General features: G+C 48.1%; 1 protein-coding gene across 1 annotated transcript in view; it reads left to right on the top strand.

Moving 5' to 3' along the window:
- Window positions 1-16,039: 16,039 nt before the first annotated feature.
- Window positions 16,040-20,981, top strand: part of LOC103607027 (nuclear pore membrane glycoprotein 210-like) — a gene marked incomplete at its 3' end in the record, with an annotated part of 49,393 nt that continues 44,451 nt past the window's right edge. Inside the window, exons 1-3 of the mRNA XM_008591575.1 lie at window positions 16,040-16,104; window positions 17,183-17,319; window positions 18,524-18,655. Coding sequence (XP_008589797.1) covers window positions 16,040-16,104; window positions 17,183-17,319; window positions 18,524-18,655 — 334 coding nt within the window. The remainder of the gene's footprint in view (window positions 16,105-17,182; window positions 17,320-18,523; window positions 18,656-20,981) is intronic.

Genomic DNA, 20,981 nt, shown 5'->3' with positions numbered 1-20,981 from the left:
CACCCCCTCCGCGGACGCCTGGCTGGGTCCCGAGTGGGCAAGGTGATGTCATCCAGCCCTACCACTTTGCAGGCGGCAGGAGTGGAGCTCCTACCAAGAGGGCGGAGGCTGCGCTGGGCCTTGGTGCCAGCCTTGCTAGAGATGAAAAGAAGGTAGAACCCTGCCCCACCCCTTTCCCTTTATTTGCCGCTCCCTTCGTTTCCAAGGCTGGAAATGCTTGAGTGTGCTTGAGTATTAGTCCGTGCGCGTGCAGGTGTGGTGCCCAGAGCTCAGACTAGCGTTGCTGTTGCTCACACTACTTCCACCTGTTTAGTTCTTGAAAGTCCGCCTCCTGAAGCAGGGACCTGCCGCGTCAGCCCATCGCACTTGGAACTCCCTGTGTGCGGGAGGCTCTTTATTCTGGCTTGATATAAGAGGCTGAGTTTGGGCTTTAGGCCATATTCCCGTCTAGGCCCTTGTCTTGTGTGGGAATATCCGCTGTTAGTTATTCATTCCCTGGTAGAAATTGTCTCTTTTTTTGATATATGGGCGAGAAAGAAGGAAGATGGTTATTAAAACACAGCTGGCTTCGAGTGAATCCCTTTGGATGCTTTTGTATGCTACTTCCTCTGAGATTCTGTAGCTGTGCTTTCTTTTTTCTAAAATAACAACCCTTTTCTTTTTCTCCCTCACTGCATTTTCTTTTCTGAGAGGAGCTGATGGATGTTGGCGGATTTTAATTTACTTGGTAGGAGGAAGGGAAAAGACATTCCTAATCTCTGATGCATCAGAGAAGTGCTAAGTATTTTATAACCTGTTATAGTGTCTCATCCGTAGTTTTTATTGCAAACGTAGTTTTTATTGCAAACGTGTGACTGCTTATTTTAAATGTCTCCTCAGAGGTGTTTGGTGGTTGTGATTTCCCTTTAACTTTACAGAGAATTATTCTGTCAATCAAGCATTGAAATTTCATTTTTAGTAGTGCATTCCTAAGTGTAGTCATCTATTGCTTTAGTTCTGAAGAATCTCGATCTGGAGATATTGCGAGTTGGCATGTGACTAGCTATATATCTGCAGTCATCTGAACCTGGAAGGAAAATAACTTCTTCATCCAACAGGTTCATTGTTAAGTCTCTCAGTTGAAGAACAAAGAAAATTAAAATTCTTTTGGACCCTGTGGGATCTTGGATCACTCTTTGAACTTGCTATCAAGCTCCAAGTTTACTGAGATCGCTGCATGCCTGAGCCAGTGGCTTCAAGTTTACTTTTCCTGTTTCTTGATTTTATAGTATCAAGATTGGACAATTTTAGGGCCAGGGGTTCCTTAGAGGTCATTTAGTCTAAACTGCCCGCATTTCAGCCTGGAAAGTCTGAGCCTCAGAGAAGGAAGTGGTCTCTGTGAAGTGTTGTAGAGTAGTGGTAGAGACGGAGCTGGACCAAGAGCCACCATGAGGCCTCCGTGTCCCACCCTACTGGCCCCCTCACCTACAGCCTCTGGCTAATTTGCCAGATTCTAATTGAATCCCTCCAATTGCACCCAGCTGACATTGCTGGTTGTGTGACAAGTTTTGATTCTTTTTAGATATTTTACGTTATTGAAAGTGCATCATAAAGTATACTCGTATTTCATTAGCTCTTTTTAAAGGTATTTTTTATATGCACAATGACATTACGTAGAAAACTGGGAGAATAGAGAAAAATGAAATCATACCATCGTCCTTCGACTGTAGTACAATCACTGTCACCGTTTTGGTTTACTTAGCCACTTATTTTTCCCCTCACAGCTTCTTTCTTACAGTGCCTCAAACCTGGTATTTGGGGTACTTGGTAACTATCTTCTCTGCCAGCCACCAGCTATCACTAAAGCCTGAGGGTTTTTCTACGCTGCTTCATAATCTTCCTAGGTTTTCTGTGGCTGAGCTGGGTAGATGTTGCATTATCCATTTGTTTTTTTCCCTGCACGTGGAGCCTGGGATTCTCCAGTGAGCTGCCATGTGTTGGAGAGAGTGTGTGGCTTAGATTGGTCTCCCAGAAGCAGAGCCTGAGACTTGATTCTGTTGCATGTAGTTTTTTGAGAAGGTGCTCTGCTGAGAAGCAGGATAGGGAAGGGGGAGGTGAGCAAGGATGTGGTCTCAGATGAAGTCTAGCCTTGGGCTGATCCACATGGCCCTGTAGAGTTGAATTGCACTGCAGGTTGTCCTGCTTTAAGGTGAGGGGAGAAAAAAGCTTTTGAGCTTTTTTACCCGCTATCAGTGAGCCACGGGCTTCCCTGTGGCAGCCTCCCAGGCCTCTGAGTGAAGCTCCCTGTTGTAAATTATGAGCTGCAGCACTCCCTTTGCCTGGCGTGGTGTGTGGACCTGCCTGGTAAAGAGCACCCAGACACATTATCCACAGCACCCATGACGCTGAAGTGTGCTCAGACTTCTCCTCCCTTCCTGTCCTGAAAGTCTCCCCAGGGCACCTTGGAGCTGCCTGATGTGTTTGCCAGGCCTGGTCCTGACCCAGGGTGTGCCCTCTCTCATATGGCCTGGTGTAGTTCTCAGCCATGGGTCTAAAGGTTCTCAGGCAGTAAGTAAGTGGGAGCCCTTTCTGTGAGGGCGTGGGCCCCCACACTGGGGAACTTTTCCTTGGAGTGTGCTGTAACCCAGGCAGCTCAAATGACCCTTGGGGAATCAGTGGGCATGAAGGACCCCACAGTCCCTCTGTCTCTGCTGACTGGTGACAGTGGGAGGTCAGAGGCCAGTACCACCGTTGGATGTGGATGTCCCGGGTCCCTCTGCCTGCCCCAGCAGGAGGAGCCAGCAGGGAGTCATCTTGCAGCCCTTTGTTGAGTGAAGCTGAAGGAGAAAAGGTGAGGTGAAAGGATTCCTCTGGCTCTTCTGGAGACCCCTCCGCATGCTGAGCCACGTTAGAGCATTATCCAGCCCAGGTGCCTTCTGCTGGGCTCAGGGACTCCAAGCCTTCAGGAGAGAGGCAGTTCATGTGCTAGAAGCTGGAGGAAATAGGGCCTGAGGGAAACTGGCCCAAAATTAATATTAAAAATTTACAAAATGGAAACCTAAAAAAAAGTGAGTTTTAATTCAAGTGGAGGCTCTTCAATTTGCCCGTTCTGCACCCCGTTCACGTGGCCTTCTCTGACCCTAGACCGCACTTCTGGTTCCTTGGTCTAGAGTGTTTTGCCCCTTCTGCTCCGTTTGTGTGCAGCACTTGTCCTTACACCCCGACATCAAATCTCTCTTCCTCCCTTCTGCCAGGCTCTTAGAATCATAGGCTTTGGTCGAGTGTGTTCTCATCTGGGCGTCCTATCTTGCCTCATTCCTGGCAGTTAGAGGGTGGGGTGTGATTCCAGAGTTCCCACAGGGCCCAGGAGAGTGCACACAGCAAAGACCATCCTGTTCCAATGCCCTGCAGGACAAGCTCTGCAGACACCACACATTCACAGATGAGGGCTGGAGAGCCACTTAGTAGGTGACAAATATCTGTGACTCTTGCTATGAGCCAGGCACTATTCCAGGTCCTGAGGACATGGTAGTGGAGGAGCAGGTGATGCCCTCTTTATGTGAAACTTGCAAACAGTTGATTGTGGGAGTTAAATACTTAGCCAAGATGAAACCACTTTACGTGTTTGATATAGGAATAAGTCTGTGCAGGAAACAGAACAGCGTGCTGAGACAGGGCTGCAGGAGACAGAATGTGCTTCTGGGTAGGGTGGTCACAAGACACCTCTGTGGAGTCAAACTCAAAGCACAGAAGAGGTGCATTGGCAAGGGCAAGGCCGTCAGGAGGTGAGGGTGGAGAGGTTGGCGGGGCGGGCCCTGTGGGACCTTGTAGGCTGTGGTTAGGAGACAGGAAGGGGTTGCAGGTCAGGCATTGGGTGGGGTTAGACTGGGCCTGGTTCTCCGGGCCTTGCTCTCCCTGATGAACCCTGGGCCCTGTAGGGCTTCTGACTGCTGTGGCTCCTGCAGGGCTGGAGGGAGCCTTGCTCAGCTTCACCCACCAGACCTGCAGGAGGGAGCTGACGGAAGCGGCTGTGGACTTGGGTTGACCTGGAGCCCGAGTGTTTTTCCACCTGCTTCCTTTGTAGTTCCCCTGCTCTGCCCAGGCTGCAGCAGCCCCACACACGAGGTGGCTTCCACTCGGGAGGCCCTGCCTCTGTGCGCTGTGAGGGGCCAGACCCTGCAGGTGGATGGAGGGTGGGCTGTGTCATTATCCAACCCCCCACTGCTCCCCCCAACCCCCTGTTTTTTCCTCAACTTTCACTTCTCTTTTTTTTTTCACTATTGCTTTCCGCCCTGACCCTTCTGGGTCTCTGGGTCCCCCTGCCCACCTCCTGTCCCTGTGTGGTGAAGAGTTGGAAGCAGCCCCCTTGAAGGGTAGCTCCCAGAGTGCTGGCACACTGGGGTCTTGTGTGACAATGGGAGTAAGAAAGAATCAAAATTCACTGTCAGTCAGTCTTTTAGATGTCCTCAAAATAAATGTTTTCTTCTAAGTGCCAATATGTTTACATTTTTTTTCTTTTATTTTAAATTGTGATAAAATATATATATGACATGAAGTTTACCATCTTAACCGTTTTGGGGGGTACAGTTCAATGCATTAAGTACATTCATACTGTTGTGCAGCCAGCACCACCATCCAACTCCAGAACTGTTTCATCTTGTAAAACTGAAACTCTGCACCACTGAACACTAACTCCCCATTTCCTCCTCCCTCAGCCCCTGGTAACCGCCATGCTACTTTCGTGAACACTTTTTAACATCTGCCTGTCTTCCAGAAGAGCAGGGAGATGGGCTCAGAGCTGTTGCAGGCAGCAGCACCCCAGAGCCTAGCAACACTGTCTTGATTCATCTGGATGTATGGCACACAAGATGAGTTTACTATTTACATCAGCATATAAGGTTTCCTTTTAAAGTACTTTTTTAGTAAAGAAGGATCAATTTAAAAGAAAAAGAATAAAAGGATACAAATGGTACTTGGACGTGACTGGACTCAAGCAAGTGGCCGACAGAGAGGTGCCGAATGGTGGGACAGAGCTGTTGGAAAGTACAGGTGTCCAGGCAGCTGCCCCCGCCAGCCAGAAACTGCAGGTCCAGAGGCAGGGACTTCCGGTGATTGTGTGTATGTGTGTGTGTGTGCGTGCACACGGGGTGGGTGGTGAGAACCTGCAGGTCCAGAGGCAGGGGCTTCAGTGATGTGTGTGTGTGTGTGTGTGTGTGTGTGTGTGTGTGCGCGCGCGCGCGCGCGTGTGTGCATTCATGTATGTGTATGTGTGTGCATTTGCATGCATACAGTGGGTGGTGAGAGCATGCAGGTCCAGAGGCAGGGGCTTCTAGTGTGTGTTGGGGGGAGGAGGGGACCAAAGTAGCAGAATCAGTTTTTCTGCTAATCCCTTTGCATATGGTTCTCCACTTAATCCTATAACAAACAAAAACAAAAACCCCCTTTGGTAGGAATGACTCCCCACTCTACAATTGAGGAGCCTGAGACCAGCAGCCTCACAGCCAGTTAAGAGTGGAGCCCTGTTGAGAACCAGGTCGTGACTCTGGGACTGCACTCCATCCTTGGATGCATGAGGAAATGTGCCAACCATTCTTTGCTAATGGTCGGTTTACCCACTTTCCTTCAATAGGGTTTTAAAAAATCAATGACATGTTTAAAAAGCAGGATTGAGGATCCATTGGAGGTGGGGGCTGATTCTGGTGGAGGTTAAGGCCATCTTCTGCTGGGGCCTGGGAGCCCAGCCCCTCCTGTGGGCAGCTGCAGGTAGGGCAGGGAGGCCTTTAGTATTGTTTTGAACTCTGCACAGCTGCACAAGGGAGCAGGACAGTGTCCTGACCGGGGGTACGGAGCAGACTGCACAGAGGTCCTTTCCTAGTGATGTGGCCTCAGGCAGGGCCCCCACATCCATGGCTAAGGTTTCCCCATGTATCCAATGGGGGTTTTCATAGGATTGTCGGGGGGTAAATGAAGTATCTGTGATGTGTTACACTCTGTGCTTGACATGTAATAAGCATGTAATAAATGAAAGTTGCTGCTGTTGTTTTAAAGTACAGTACCAGTGGTCTGAATAAAATAGCCTTAAGGAATTCAGCTTAGGGGATTTCATCTATCCAGACTCTTTCAACTGTATGTGACAGGAAACCCAAATGGTTTAAATAAAACAAAGGAATGTTGTTTTGGCTCATGAAGGGGAAACATCCGGGCAGAATTTATATCAGTCTTCTGTGTTGCACAACTGATGTGACGTCCCCAGGACTTGGTTCCTCACTCCTGTGTCTTGGCTTTGGCCACGTACTTCCCTGGAGTAGCAAAATAACAGTCTGAGCCCTACAGCTTCCCAGATTCAGATCTAGTGGGGCATAAGCCACAGCACATGTTCTGACTGGACCTGGCTAGGATGCATGCTCTGTGGCCAAGGGAACACATAGCTCTGATTGGCCAGGCCCTGGGTGCGTGCCTCCAGTGTCCAGAGACAGTGTGAGCACCCTGGCACCTCATGGACTGAGTCGGGAAGAAGTGGTCTTAGTCTGTTCAGGCTGCTATAACAAAGTCCCATAGACTGAGTGGCTTGTAAACAACAGAAATTTATTTTTCATGGTTCTGGAGGCTGGACGTCTAAGATTGGTGCCAGCATGGTTAAGTTCTTTCTGATGAGGGCCCTCTTCTGGGTTGCAGACCATTATCACATGGTGCAAAGAGATGAGGAAGCTCTCTGGGGTCTCTTTTGAAAGGGCACTAAGCCTATTCATGAGGGTTCTGCCCTCATGACCTAATCACATCTGAAGCCCACCTCCTAGTACCATCACTTTGGAGATTAGGATTTCAATATGTGGATTTTGGTGGGAGGGGACATACTTTCAAACCATAGCAGGCAGGTACCCACAGAAATGTTGAATGCTGTTACTGAAAGGTGGGTAGAGGCTGGCAGCCAAAACCCCACACCTGTCCCCTGTAGGAGTGACATTCACGTGCCAGCGTTTGCTCTGATTCCCTATTCACTGAGCCATTTGGGGGGTGGGGAGGGGATACTTTTAGACCCTGGCTTGCAGGAGAGCTGGTGTGATTGCGGAGGGTATCAGTAGGAAAGGAGGCAGGTGCCGGTGGTGAGCCAGCATGGCTGTGTGACAGCCACCAAACTCAGTCTCCCCAGCTGTCAGGTGGGTACAGCTGACCTGCTTGCTGTTTGGAACTTTGGGGACGGTTCTGAAAACACTTGGAAAGGCATGTAGGCCTCAGTGCCTTCTGTTCCACTTGGTACATTTGGTAAAATTAAGTCTGTAATTAAAAACCTTCTCATAAAGAGCACTGCAAGCACAGATGGCCTCACTTGTAATTCTATGAAACATTTAAGGAAGAAATGGTAAAAGTCCTTTACATACTCTCAAGAGAGAAAGAAGGAACGACCATTTCCCAAGTCATTTTTTATGAGGCCAACAGTACACTGCAAACTAGACAAAAATGGTACAAGGAAAAGAAAACCACAGACCAAAAGAACAAAATTCCTTAACAAAATGTTAGCAGATTAAATCTAGAAAAATATGACAAGAATAGTGAATCAAGACCAAATAGGGTATATCCCAGGAATGCAAGGTTGGTTTAATATTTTCTTTAAAGTCAGTGTAACTCACTTTATGCCCAAAAGAAGAAAAGCCACACTTATCTCAGTAGATGAGGAACATTCACCACCCGTTCATGATAGAGAGCCCACGCCTGCCTCTCCTTAAGTCTCTGCCTGCATGTTACCCCCTCAGTGATGCTCCTCTGACCGTCCTGCTAAACACTGTAACCTTCCCCTTCCCTGCTTTTTATTTTTTCCTTAGCTCCTGTTGTCTAAGATCCTGTATTCACTTACTCATTTTGTTTAGTTTTGTTCTCCTCCCGCTAATAAACTCCACGAAGGTAGAGATTAATGTGTATTTTGTACTTTGCTATATCCCTGGCACCTAGACTGGTACCTGGAACATCACAAATAACCCAGTAAATATGGATCTAGTGAATGTATCAGAGACCCCCAGGAGGACCAGTGGTGGGAGCTGAGAGGAGGGCGTGGGTGAGGAGAATCGCGATAGATCTGTGGAAGAGTTGCCACTGGCCGTGTGCTGTGAAGACTGGGCAGGGTGAACGTGGAGAGAAGGCACATGTAGTGCTGGCGGCAGCAGCAGCAGAGGAGGAAGGCGGGAAAGCTGGGAGGAAGGAGGGGCTTCTGAGCAGTGACATCAGATGGTTCAGTGTCTTGCCAGCTACATGACGGGACCAGTAGCCCGTCCTGGGCCTGAATCTTTGCACATGACTCTGAGGATATCTGTGATTGGGTGGTGGGGAGGCCTGTGAGAAGATCCCGATGCTGGGGGATCAGGGCCAGGCTTCATTCAGTGAGGAGGATGGACACGTTCAAGCATGACTGATCATAATAGGGAAGGACCCACATTTTCTCCCTTCCTTAAAAAGCAAAGTTCTTGTGGTCAGAATCATGCCAGATATTGCAGGACCATGAACCCCTCATTTGGGAGTCCCTTCCTTTTTCCTAAATTTGAGAGCTGTGATAAGAGCTTTATACTTATTATCTAATCCACCCCAACCCCTTGCAGTAGGTACTATTTTTATTCCCATTTTGCAGATAAGGACGTGGAAGCCCAGGGGAGTTAAACCTTTTACTCCAGATCACACAGCTGGTGAGGGGCAGCACCCTCCTATGTTATAACTTTACCTTCCAGCAGGTATCAGCAGATGAGAGAACTGAGAGGCCATGTCACCATCACCAGGTGCTGCTTACTGCACCTCACCAGGGTCCTGGGGAAAGACAGATGCACCACTCCCGACTGTGAGTCCTGTTGCGTGTGCCTTGGGGGGCATTAGAGAGTGGGAGGGTGGAGCAGACGTGCTGACCACCAGCTGAGAGGCAGAGAAGAATGATGTACAGTCATCCCTTGGTATCCGCAAGGGATTGGATCCAGGACCCCTGTGGATCACAGAATCCGTGGATGCTTAAGTCTTTTATGCATGTGCCAGTGGGAGGAGCAAGTGACCTTTTTGAGGAGTGGCAGTTCATTTTAACGGGGCAGAAAGGGAAAGGCTGTTCAGCAGAAAAGCCATAGGAGCCAGGCTCTGTTTCTTTGGCAGAATGTGATGCTGAATCAAATGAATTGGGCTGTTGGAGCTAGTGGGGTTGGCTTTAGTGGGTAGCAGGTAAAGGTGAGGATGTCTCAGCCGTCAATCCAGTGTGCAGACCCTGCTGCCTCTGCTGGTTAGTGCCCATCTGTCCCTGAGCCCTGTATCCCTGGGCTCTGTCATGAGTATGGGACGAGCTGCTGCACGGGCCAAGTGCAGCCCTGAGCCCCAAGGGGTCAGGGCCTGTGGTAGCTGTGGTGGCCATGTGCACATTCAACAGTTCCTCTGTGCCTTGTGTGGGTCCTACCCAAGCAGATAGGATTGTCTGCTTTTTAGAGCTCCTGACAATGACGCCAGAAGTTGCCCTGCCCTTGTTTTTCCAGAAGCATTGGAAAGTAGCAGCTTAGAAGACTCAGCGTCAGAGAGAAGGCATGGCTGGAATGGGAGGGCTCAGTTTCTCTCCCTCCCTCAACGCACGACTCCCCAAGGTGTCATGGGAAACGCTGTTTCCCAAACTGCAGTCACTTCATGCTACCATCAAAATGTTGCCTTTTTAATGTCTTACCTATACTAGAATTTACTTAATATTTCCTTCAAAGTGACTTACTTTTTAAAACATTGACATTATCTTCAATATTAACACTTATGTTCTCTAAGTTACATGAGTTTGATGTATTTGTTTTTCCTAAAACACTTTATAATGACTGTATAATAATTAAAATACACAATGAGCCAATTAAAAAATAGTCCATCTGTACATCACCTAAACTCCTGTCTGATGGTGTGTGTATCATACCCTGGGGAAAATGTCCATGTAGCAGAAGAACTGTCTGGTCTGGTGTTGTCCAGACCTAGCTGTGATTGCTGGCGCTGCTGGTTACAGCTTTGGGCAAATTACTTAATGTCTCTGAACCTCAGTTTGGTTTTCCCACATAGGGCTGCTGGAGCATATGAGTATTTAGTTCTGGGCTTGACACGTGGTGGGCCCCTTATTTCCTACACTCTCCCTGATTAGTCAGGGTTTGGGGAGAAACAGAACCAATAGGGTATATACATTTATATCTCTCTCTCTCATATGTATAATCTCATCCTTATGTATTTTTATACACACACACAAACACATGCACAGTTGTCCCTCGGTATCCATGGGGCATTGGTTCTAGGACCTCCCACAAACACAAAATCTGAGGATGCTCAAATCCCTCATATAACGTGGTGTGTTTGCGTGTAACCTATGCACATCCTCCCATACATTTTAAATCATCTCTAGATTACTTGTAATAATACAACGTAAATGCTATGTTAATAGTTGTTATATTATTTAGGGAATAATGACAAGAAAAAAGTCTGTACGTGTTCAGTACAGATGTAACTTATTTTCAAATATTTTCAATCCACTGTTGGTTGAGTCCATGGGTGTAGAACCCATGGATACAGAGAGCTGACTCTGTGTACGTGTATGTGTGTGTGTGTATACATACACACATTAGAGAGATTTATTGTCAGGCATTGGCTCACATGATTGTGGAAGCTGACAAGTCCCAACATCTGCAGTCAGCTTGAATCCTAGGAGACCCAATGGTTTAATTTCAGTCTGAAGGTAGGAGCTGAAGACTGTCAGGTGCAGGGTACAGATTCTCTCTTGCTCAGCCTTTTTTGTTCTACTGAGGCCCTCAACTTATGGGATAAGGCCCACCCTCATAAGGGAGGGCCATCTGCTTTACACAGTCCACTGATTTAAATGCTAGTCTCATCTAGAACCGTCCTCACAGAAATGCCCAGAATAACATTTGACCAAATATTTGTCACCCTGTGACTCAGCCAGGTCTACACATAAAATTAACCCTCACACTCTGCCAGCAATACTTTTTTTTTTTTTTGTCCTTTTTGAGACCAGCCGCACCGCGCTCAGCCAGTGAGCGCTGTGAGCGCACTGGTCATCCCTACATAGGATCTGAACCCGTGGCGGAGGGAGCGCTGCTGCGCCCCCAGCGCCGCACTCTCCCAAGTGCGCCACGGGCTCGGCCCTGCCAGCAATACTTTTATATTTTAATCAAAAAATTGTCTTGGGTATCAGAGTTCTGCAGAAATGAGATGTGCCTGCCGCCATGTCCTTTCTTATCTCCTCCTGCACTGCCCATCTCTCTCTGCCTGGCTCAGTGCGATTAACCACTGTGTCTGTGAAGACTGATCCACCCTCCCTTCGTGTGGAAGGTGATTCTTCTCTCTCCAGATCCTGGAAGCAGGACCATTCCTGAATTGCACATTCGTGACCAGCTTTTCCATTCCCAGCCCAGGGAAAGAGCCGGCCTGCATCTCCAGGGGCTTTTTCTAAGACTTGTCCTAGAGAGCTGAGACGCAGAGACAGTCCAGTGAAGTCAGGGCACTGCTGCGAGTCCAGGGGTGACTCAGATGGCAGAACTTGTCCATATTTGGGCTTGGAACACCTATGTCCTACCCTGGCCTTTGGTGTGGGCTTAAACCAATCCCCTCTTCCTCCTGAGCTTTTTTTTTTTTTTTTTTTTTTTTTTTTTTTTTTTTTACTTATTTGTGAGATGAGAGCATCGCAGTAGTTCTTTAAGTCACATCCATTGTTGGGGGGAGATACTTTTATTTAGAAGTTAGAATAATACAGAAAAAACCACAAAGAATACTGTAGTGGATACCCATGTTCCTACCATCAGAATTAGCCATGTGTAACAATGTTATGTTTGTTTCCAGTGTTTTTTTTAAAAGAAATATAACCTTACAGATAAAAGTGAATTCCCTTTACTGCCACCCCCACCCTGCAGCCTCTGTTTTGTGTTTGGTGCGTACCTTTCCCTGTGCAGTCCCCCAGCAAATGCTCTGGTGTGCTTTTTCACCCAGTATCCCACACTCGCTGTGAGGAAGTCCAGGTGGGTGGTGGTATTGTCTTACAGATGAGGACACTGAGGCCCAAGGATACATATGGCTGGATTCTGTGGTGCTTTTGTGCCTCCTCAAGGTTCACCCAAAGCACCTGGGTCACAACGCCTCAGACGGAAGTCAGAAGACTGAAAGGGACACTTGGGCTGGTGATGGAAATACCAGCCTCAACGGCCTCCAACCCTCTGGCAGATGGTTGGGGTGAGGTCCTGATGCATAGAGAAGAGACCCCAGGGGAACGGGAGTGAGGGGATGAGGCAGGGTTCTGTGCAGAACCTGGCTGGCGGCTGCTGATGCTTCTCGGCACTTGAACGTTTCTTATGAAGTGCTTTCAAGTCTGCTTAGGGTTGTTGTGAGGACAGCTTTGCTCTGCTGCAGAGCTCAGCGCAGTGATGTACGAGGATGCAGGGTCCTGGCCCAGTCCCATGCCCAGGGGCTGTGGGGGGGAGGGGGAGAGGCTCCTTTAGTGGCTGCACACCAGACTTCCAGAGCAGCTTCTCCAACCTCCAAGCTGCATCTGTTGCTCTGTTATCAGCCCTGAGTGCTAAGAGCAGGGACTTTCTTTTTTATTTAAATTTGTTTATTTTTAATTGACACTTAATAATTTTAAATATGAGGGTACTTCAAAAAGTTCATGAAAAGATTTGTATGACCTTTTAATTCTATTTTTCCATGAACTTTTTGAAGTACCCTCGTATTTATGGGGTACAGTGTGATGTTTCAGGACATATGTAATAATAAGCAATAATCAAATTAGGGAAATTGTCATGTCCATCACCTTAGACATTTATCATTTCTTTGTGGTGAGAACATTCAAAATCCTCTCTCCTTGCAATTTTGAAATATACAGTATATTACTGTTAACTATAGTCACCGCACTGCGTAATGGAACACTAGAACTTATTCTTACCTTACTGTAATTTTGTAACCATTGACCAACCTGTCCCCACCCTCCCCTCTCTTCTCTCTGTCCCAGCCTCTGGTGACCACTATTCCACTTTCTACTTCTATGAGTTGGGAAGGTGATAAGAGGACTCGGCACCTGCCACCTCCCAAGCAGAGCCCTTGGCAGAGTTAGGTGTCCACGAAGATCCCCAGGAATGAAGAGCACTAAGTTTGCCTTTGCCTGCCAGCTCCTCCTCTGGGCCTTGGAACTGGGTTGGGACTGGGCTACTCATCACAAACTATGGTCTGAATATCTGTGTCCCCCTCTACATTCAAATGTTGAAATCCTCACCCCCAAGGTGATGGATTTAGGAGGTGGAGGCTTCAGGAGGTGACTAGGTCACAAAGGTGAGCCTCATGTTTGGGGCTAGTGCCTTATAGAAGAGGCCCCAGGAGCTGCCTCACCCTTTCCACCATGGGAGGACAGTGAGAAGGTGCCACCTATGAACAAGGAAGCAGGACCTCACCAGACACCAACTCTGCTAGCACCGTGATCTTGCACTTCCTGGTGTCCAGAACTGTGAGCAATCAGTTTCTGTTGTTTATAAGTCACCCGGTTTATGGTAAAGTCAGCCCTCTGTATCCATGGGTTCTGTATCTGTGGGTTCTATATCCATAGATTCAACCAACCATGGATTGAAAATAATTTGAACAAAAAAAATTTGCATCTGTATTGAACTCATAGACTTTTTTTTGTCATTATTCCCTAAACAGTACAGTATAAGAGCTATTTACGTAGCATTTACGTTGTACTATGTATTATAAGAAACGCGGAGATGATTTAAAGTATATGGGAGGATGTGCATAGGTTATACGCAAGTACTACACCATTTTTTAAATCAGGGACTTGAGCATCGTGGATTTTGGTATCTCAGGGAGATCCTGGAACCAATACTCCAAAGACACCAAGGAAGGACTGTATTTTGTTACAGCACCCCATATAGACTAAAACATGTGACTGTGAGCATTTAAAATGTGGCTGGTACCATCTGTCAGAATCACAATGTTTGCGATGTGTTAAATTGCATGTATTATTAAAATAACCTGTTACTTTTAAAAAATATGGCTCTTTAATAGAGATTTTGAAACATAGGGATGATTAGGCAGAGCACAGAGGACTTTAGAGCAGTGATACTATTCTGTATGATACTCTAATGGAGGATAAGTATCATTACACATCTGTCCAAACCATGGCACTTACAACAGCAGGTGTGAGCCCTCATGTAAACTGTGGGCTTTGAGTGATTGTGATGTCAGCGTAGGTTCATTCATTGTAACAAATGGACCACTCTGATGGGGGATGCTGATAGTGGGGGAGGATGTGCATGGGGGAGATGGGAGTATGTGGGAGCTCTCTGCTTTCTGTTCAATTTTGCTCTTCACCTAAAACGGCTTTGAAAAACAGTCTACTAAAAATTGAATTTCACCTGTTTCTTTTAAATACAGCAATTAGAAAATGGAAATGTGACCTGTACCTTATTTCTATGGTGCAGTGCTGTCTCAGGCCTATAGCTGTCCTTAACATCACCCCACGACATGGGAAAGGAAGGAGTGGTGTTTGCACCAGGCTCTGAGGACTGCTGGTGTCTCAGGGGCGCCCTGCAGTGCCGGGGGCATGCAGGGAGAATTTCAGGTCTCTCCAACTTGGGCTAGCATAGCTCTGCTCTTATCTGTATTCATTGGGACTCTGTCTGAGGTTCATTCTGCTGTGAGGGAGTAGGAAAAGGGGTGGTTGTCCCCTTCTTATTCTTGAGACTGATGCTTGGAGAAGGGGGTGGGATTTACAGCCCAGACTAGGAGGCCAGATCGCTGGCTCCCAGGGGCCATTGAATTAGATACACCACACTGTTTCTAAAAGGTGGGAGCGGGAAATGATGAATTCCTTTTCTTCATACACTTTTTTTTTTTTTAAGAGCAGTTTTAGGTTCACAGCAAAATTGAGTGGAAAGTACAAAGATTGCCCATATGTCCCCTGCCGCCGCACACACGTGGTCCTCCCCACTATCAGTGAGATTGGTGCCACCCCCTTAGTGAGAAAGGTGCGTTTGTTCAAGTTATATTAACACATCATTGTCACCCAATGTCTATAGTTTGCATTAGGGTTCACTCTTGGTGTTGTACGTTCTGTGGGTCTGGACAAATTTATAATGACATTTATCTACCATAATAGTATCATACAGAATGGTTTTACTGCCGTAAAAATCCTCTGTGCTCTGCCTATTCATCCCTCCTTCACACCATCTTCCTTTTTTAAATTTAAATTTTGAAATCATTTGGATATATAGGAAAGTCACAAAGATAAAGAGTTTCTGTATACCTTCATGCAGCTTTCTCTAATGTCAGCATCTTACAAAACCAGATACATTTGTCAAAGTAAGAAATTAACATTGGTACGTAACTTTTAACTAAATTCTAGACTATTTGAGTTTCACCGGTTTTTCTACTACAGTCCTTTTTCTGTTTCCGAGTCCAGGCCAGGATCCCGCACTGCCTTGTGTGGCATCTCTCCTCAGTCNATGTCAGCATCTTACAAAACCAGATACATTTGTCAAAGTAAGAAATTAACATTGGTACGTAACTTTTAACTAAATTCTAGACTATTTGAGTTTCACCGGTTTTTCTACTACAGTCCTTTTTCTGTTTCCGAGTCCAGTCCAGGATCCCACACTGCCTTGTGTGTCATGTCTCCTCAGTCTCCGCTGATTCGTGTGAGTTTTCTGATTTGTTCTCTTGTTTCCACAGTCCACTGTGTGTGTGTGAAGCTCAACGCCCTTTGACAGACACCTCAGGGCTCCAGACCTGGTCGGGTTGAAGGAAGTGTGCTGCTAGCTTGGTGTGGGACGTGCCGCCGCAGGGACACTACTGTGTCCACACGTGTCCACCTCTACTTTGCTCTCTTCTCTTCGTCTCTGAAATGCTGTTTTCTCAGAAGAAATCAGTGAGGGGACACTAACGCATTTCCTCGGGGCCCTCCTTAGCTGGAGGGTGAGGTCTGTGGTATTTTCAGTGGAGGTGGTTGGTTCCTCTGTGGGCCTCCTGCTGCAGCTCAGCGGGTGCCTGGTGGCGTTTGTGTGATTAGCGGGCTGAGGTGTGTTTGGCGATGCCGCCTGTGCCGACCTGGCTCTGGGAGACGCTCGGCACCCAGCCAGAAGATATGAGATATCTGTTTGGGGGTGTTCCCCACCATTGCTTTTTAATGCCAGGTGGTTTTTACAGGTTTCCTTCTGAATGCCCCAGAATGTAGATGTTCCAGGGAGGTTAAGCAAAGGTGGGGGAAGGACGGAGAAAGTCCAGAGTGCCATGCCTCTGTTGGCTGCTGCAGCCCTGAGAGATGAGCACGCTCTGCCCAGGGCCTTCCCCTGTGTCCTTGATTGCCCATGAGCTCCCCGAGGATGGCACATTACTGTTTCCCAGCCCAGGCCTTTGCACCAGCTCCTCCCTGCCTCACCAACAGATCTCCACATGGCACTGGCTCGAGGCCACCCCCCAGAAAGGCCCCCAGTAGCCGTCTGCAGACGGCGGCCAGGGCACATCTGGCTTAGCACTTGGCGCGGGGTCTTCTGTGCCTCCCCGACTCTCTGGACCTGGGTGCTGCTGTTATCCTGTGTCATGGATGAGAAACCGAGGCACTAACACTGGTAGCTCTCCTGACACACTGTTGCTTTGTCCTCCTGGGACGTCTCTCCTAGACTTGTCCTGCTTCATGTGTTGATGTGTTTACCTGCCTTTCTCCCCACCTTGGCTGTACTGTCAGCTCAGTGTGTGCAGGACTCTGAGACTGTCGTTATCATTGCAGTTAGTGACCTGCAGGGTTTGTAGAACCTCTCTGGGGATGGAAGCTAGCATCCTGGAACCTGCTGTGTGTCCAACCTGGGCTGGAGGTTAACTGAGACAGTGGCATTCCCTCCGCACACCTGAGCTGCCTCACTGGACACCCTGAGCAGTGTTCTGACTGATGCGGAATGACTTCTCGTGCAGGGCAGTCTTGGGGCAGTCTTGGACAGAGGCCATCTGTTAAACACCAGGTTGTTTCCAGGTGTCAGTCTCCTGTTTGATTGCTCAGTGGGGAGCGTGGTCCATGCCCTCAGGTTGTTGAGGTCTCCTTCGAGCGGCCTGGGCTGGGCCCCATTTCTCCTCTGGGTTGGAAGCTGGTGTGAGAGCCCAGAATGAGAACCACAGCCCTGCTTCTGGCCTGACCAAGCAGTGCAGGTCCAGAGAGTAAACTCTTGTCTTCTCTCCATAGGTCATCGACCCGGCCTGAGGTGGCCAGCATAGAGCCGCTGGACCGCGATGAGCACCAGTGCTCCCAGAGGGCAGTGGTGCAGGCCCGGCTTACCCAGCCCGCCCGCCTGACCAGCATCATCTTTGCAGAGGACATCAGTAAGGGCTTCGAGGGGCCAGAGGGGGGAAACACTCTGTTCAGACCTCCAGCCCCGGAGGCTGCCAAAGCCCATGCAACACCCATCCCGGCCCCTCATGCCAGTGCTTCGTACCGTTCTCCCTCTGTGGAAGCTGGCTTTCTCAATTCCAGAGTTATTGTTGGTAACCCAGATACCTCTCAATGGGTATCAAGTCAAAATGTAGAAAGCTGTCCCAATCTAAGAGATCACTCCTTTCCCTTCTTTCTATCTAATTACCATATTATAATTGTAAAATACTTAGAAAGCAAAATAATTTTCTATCGTGCTTTTTCCTCACCTACCATGATATGAAGTTTTTCATTTTATGGCAGAATAATTTTTCATGCCCAATAATATTACTAACAGGAGGTGGATCTGTAAGCATTCCCCTATATCGGCACGTGGAGTGTTTTCAGATGTTTGTTTCGATGTTATACATAAAAATTAATATTTTATGTACAGAGAAATTTAAGGTTCTTTTAGGTTATTTCCTTCCTAGGATAGATTCCCAATTTTGCTAGGTCTTAGCATGTGAATATTTTTAAGGCTTTTGATACATGGGGCCGTATTGCTTTGCAACAGAACTTTAGCACTGCACAAGCATTTTTATGTGGTGCCTGGAGAGTGTTTGGAATAATTTTGTATCACATTCTGTTATCCTTCCACTTGAGAATTTCCTGGGTAAATGCCATTTACATATCTTGTTTATGGAGCAAGTAAAAAAAATCTGTGCATGTGTCTACACGCCCTTCTATAGCACAGTATAAATAAACAGAGAACACCAGTGAAATTCCTAATCTCAGTGTAGGACAGGGCTTCAGGACAGAATCTTCCTGTGGGTGTTGGCTCATGCTGTAGCTCTTGTCATTTCACTTAAAGGTTACACCCTGGACCAAACTACATTTTCCTAGAGGAATTTTTTTCTACACAGCTTTATATGCTGGTGCTTAACCTGGAAAAGCCCGAGATGGGCAATGACAATACTCCAAAGCCCATACTTTCTGAAAGTCCCTGTTAACACTCAGAAGGGCCCTGTGCTGGGAAGTTGCTTGGCTTCTGAGGGTAAATTTTGTTGGTTGCTGAAGCCTTTGCCAGAGTGTAAGATGCCATGGCCTGTGAGGCCCGGAGGCATGAGTTGTGCTCGGGGCACTGTCCTCAGGGCTGACCTCTCCCTGTCCCTGCAGCCACGGGCCAGGTCCTGCGCTGTGACGCCATCGTTGACCTCATTCATGGCATTCAGATCGTCTCCACCACGCGTGAACTCTACCTGGAAGATTCACCCCTGGAGCTGAAGATCCAGGCTCTGGACTCTGAAGGTAAGGACATGTCCCTGCCTGTGCGTCCTCTGCAGCCGCAGCCTGATTGTTGCCCCCACCAGGACCAGGGCCCGTTACTCTCCTCTTGTATCCAGCCCTGCTGTTCCCCACAGAGGGCTGCTCCTGTCAGGAAGGTGAGGTTGGTGCTGGGGGAGATGTTGAAGAGGTAGAAGCCACATCTGAAGCAGTCCCCATGCCCTTGGTGGCATTGGGACATGGCTGATCCTCGTGCTCGGGGGACCCCTGCAGTGGGGACTGTGGTGCTCAGCTTCAGCAGGCCCTGGAGGCAGACTCTGCCTGTGTATAGTGGTGGTCCTCGATGAAGCTGTCATAGAGAAGCCAGCATTCTGGGCAGTGATGAGAAGCTGGGAGGGCTGGCTGGTGACCACGCTGTGAATGGCAGGAGACATTCTCCCTGTTTGGGCTTCCAGGGCTGGCTTTGGCTTCCTCCTCCAGACCTCAGAGCATGTGTGCGGGCGCCTCTGTGCCACCAGCTCCTCGCACTGCCCTTCCCCACTTCACTTCACCAGCGTCAAATGTCGGCATGTGTGTGCCGGAGTTCTTGCAGGTGGTCTCTTCCGGTGGTAGGCAGGCCGTCCTGGCTGCAGCCTGGCCTCTTGGTAAATGGAGTAAGGGAAACTTTGTGTGTTAAGTTTCTCGTTAAGGAAGGTAAAAGTCAGGCAAAAGACATCTTTCAGATGATCTTCCCAAACTTCAAGTCTAAACGAAGTCCCACCTGGTCTTTGAAAACTTTTCTAACTACTCTAGTTCTGCCTGCCCCCCCTCCCTCACCCTTTAAAAAAATGTTCTAGATCAGGGTTTCTTAGCCTCGATTGTACTGGCTGACATAGACCAATCTTTGTGGTGGGGGCTGTCCTGGGCATAGGATGCTTAGCAGCATCCCTGACCTCCACCACTAGGTGCCAGTAGCACCCCCCAAGTTGCCTAATCAAAATTGTCCCCAGTCATGGCCAATTGTCCCCTGGGGGACAAAACCACTGTTCTAGAGCTCCTACCGGACTCCTCCTCCCTCTGTTTATTCATTTGTCATATAAGCTCCTTGACTTTGCTGATGCTGTCCTCTGATCTATGCAACTGCAGCAGCGATGCTACCCAGGAGCTGAAGGAGCTGGTGAGAAGCATGTAACGTGCCTAGCAGTGCATGTACTCAGTAAACATTGGCACTTTACTGGGCACTTTCTACAAACTGGCACCGCCCGGATACCAGGAGTGCTGTAGGGGAGAAGGGCTGGCCTCTGCCTCCAGAATTGTAGCCTGTGAATAAACGGTTACACACATGTAAGTAGATGCTGTTTATCAGAGTGTGTAGTTGTGCAGAGACCCTGCAGTTGGCAGGGACACTTAACCCCCAAATTTCCCTTACTCCTGGGAAGGTTGAGGTGGGTGTGGAGGACAGAGGTCAGGACACACGTCTCAGAAGACGTGGTGTTGGAACTGAGTCATGAGTGTGGAGCTTGTCAGGCAGGGAAGGCCGTCTTATCCTTGAGGAGGCCAAAGTGTGGAGAGGGGGTGGGGTGCAGGGTGTGAAGGGTCCTATGCATCAACGTGGGATTTGCCCTTTGTCGCAGAGGGTTGGTGTGGTGAGGTGATAGGAGCTCATCTGCAAGACTTGGGTGATCACTAGCTGCTCATGGGAATCAGAAGATCAAAGTTGGAGTCCACACTGTTGCTGGGCATCCTGAGCACTCTCCTTGTGCAAACTCACTTCATGTTCAGGAGATGGGACAACTAGGACACAGAGTGATGCATTTACACACTCATGCATGCACATACATGGAAAAGACATGTAGTTAATATGTCACAGAGCCAGAATCTGAGCTCTAGCCTGGCCCCACAGTTCACTCTCCTTGCCAGGGGTTGGCAGACTTACACAGTGAAAGTCCAGACAGTAAATATTTTAGGCTTTGCCAGCCATGCAGTCTGTGGCAGCTCTTCAACTCTGCTGTTGTCACTCCACAGCAGCCATAGGTGACATGTAAATGAATGGAGTGGCCGTGTTCTAATAAAACTTTATTTACAAAAACAGATGGTAGGCCAGATTTGGCCCAGGGGCCCTAGTTTGCCAACCCCTGCTCTTGTCCTCTCTTTTCTGTTTCCTATCTTAGGGTCACTTAAAAAATTACTTTTATTGAGATTTATATACCATGAAATTCACCTGTTTAAAGTGCACAATTCACTGATTTTTGGCATATTCACAAAGTTGTGCAGCCATCACCACAAAAAATACCCAATACCCATTAGCAGTCTCTCCCCACTCTGCCCTCTCTCCCACCCCAGCAACCACTAATCTTGTTTCTGTCTCTAT

Source organism: Galeopterus variegatus, unplaced genomic scaffold (genome assembly GCF_000696425.1).
Source record: "Galeopterus variegatus unplaced genomic scaffold, G_variegatus-3.0.2 Scaffold7051, whole genome shotgun sequence".
Classification (NCBI taxonomy): Eukaryota; Metazoa; Chordata; class Mammalia; order Dermoptera; family Cynocephalidae; genus Galeopterus; species Galeopterus variegatus.
Note: the sequence above shows the minus strand (reverse complement) of the source record. Positions and strands in the feature narration are given on the sequence as shown.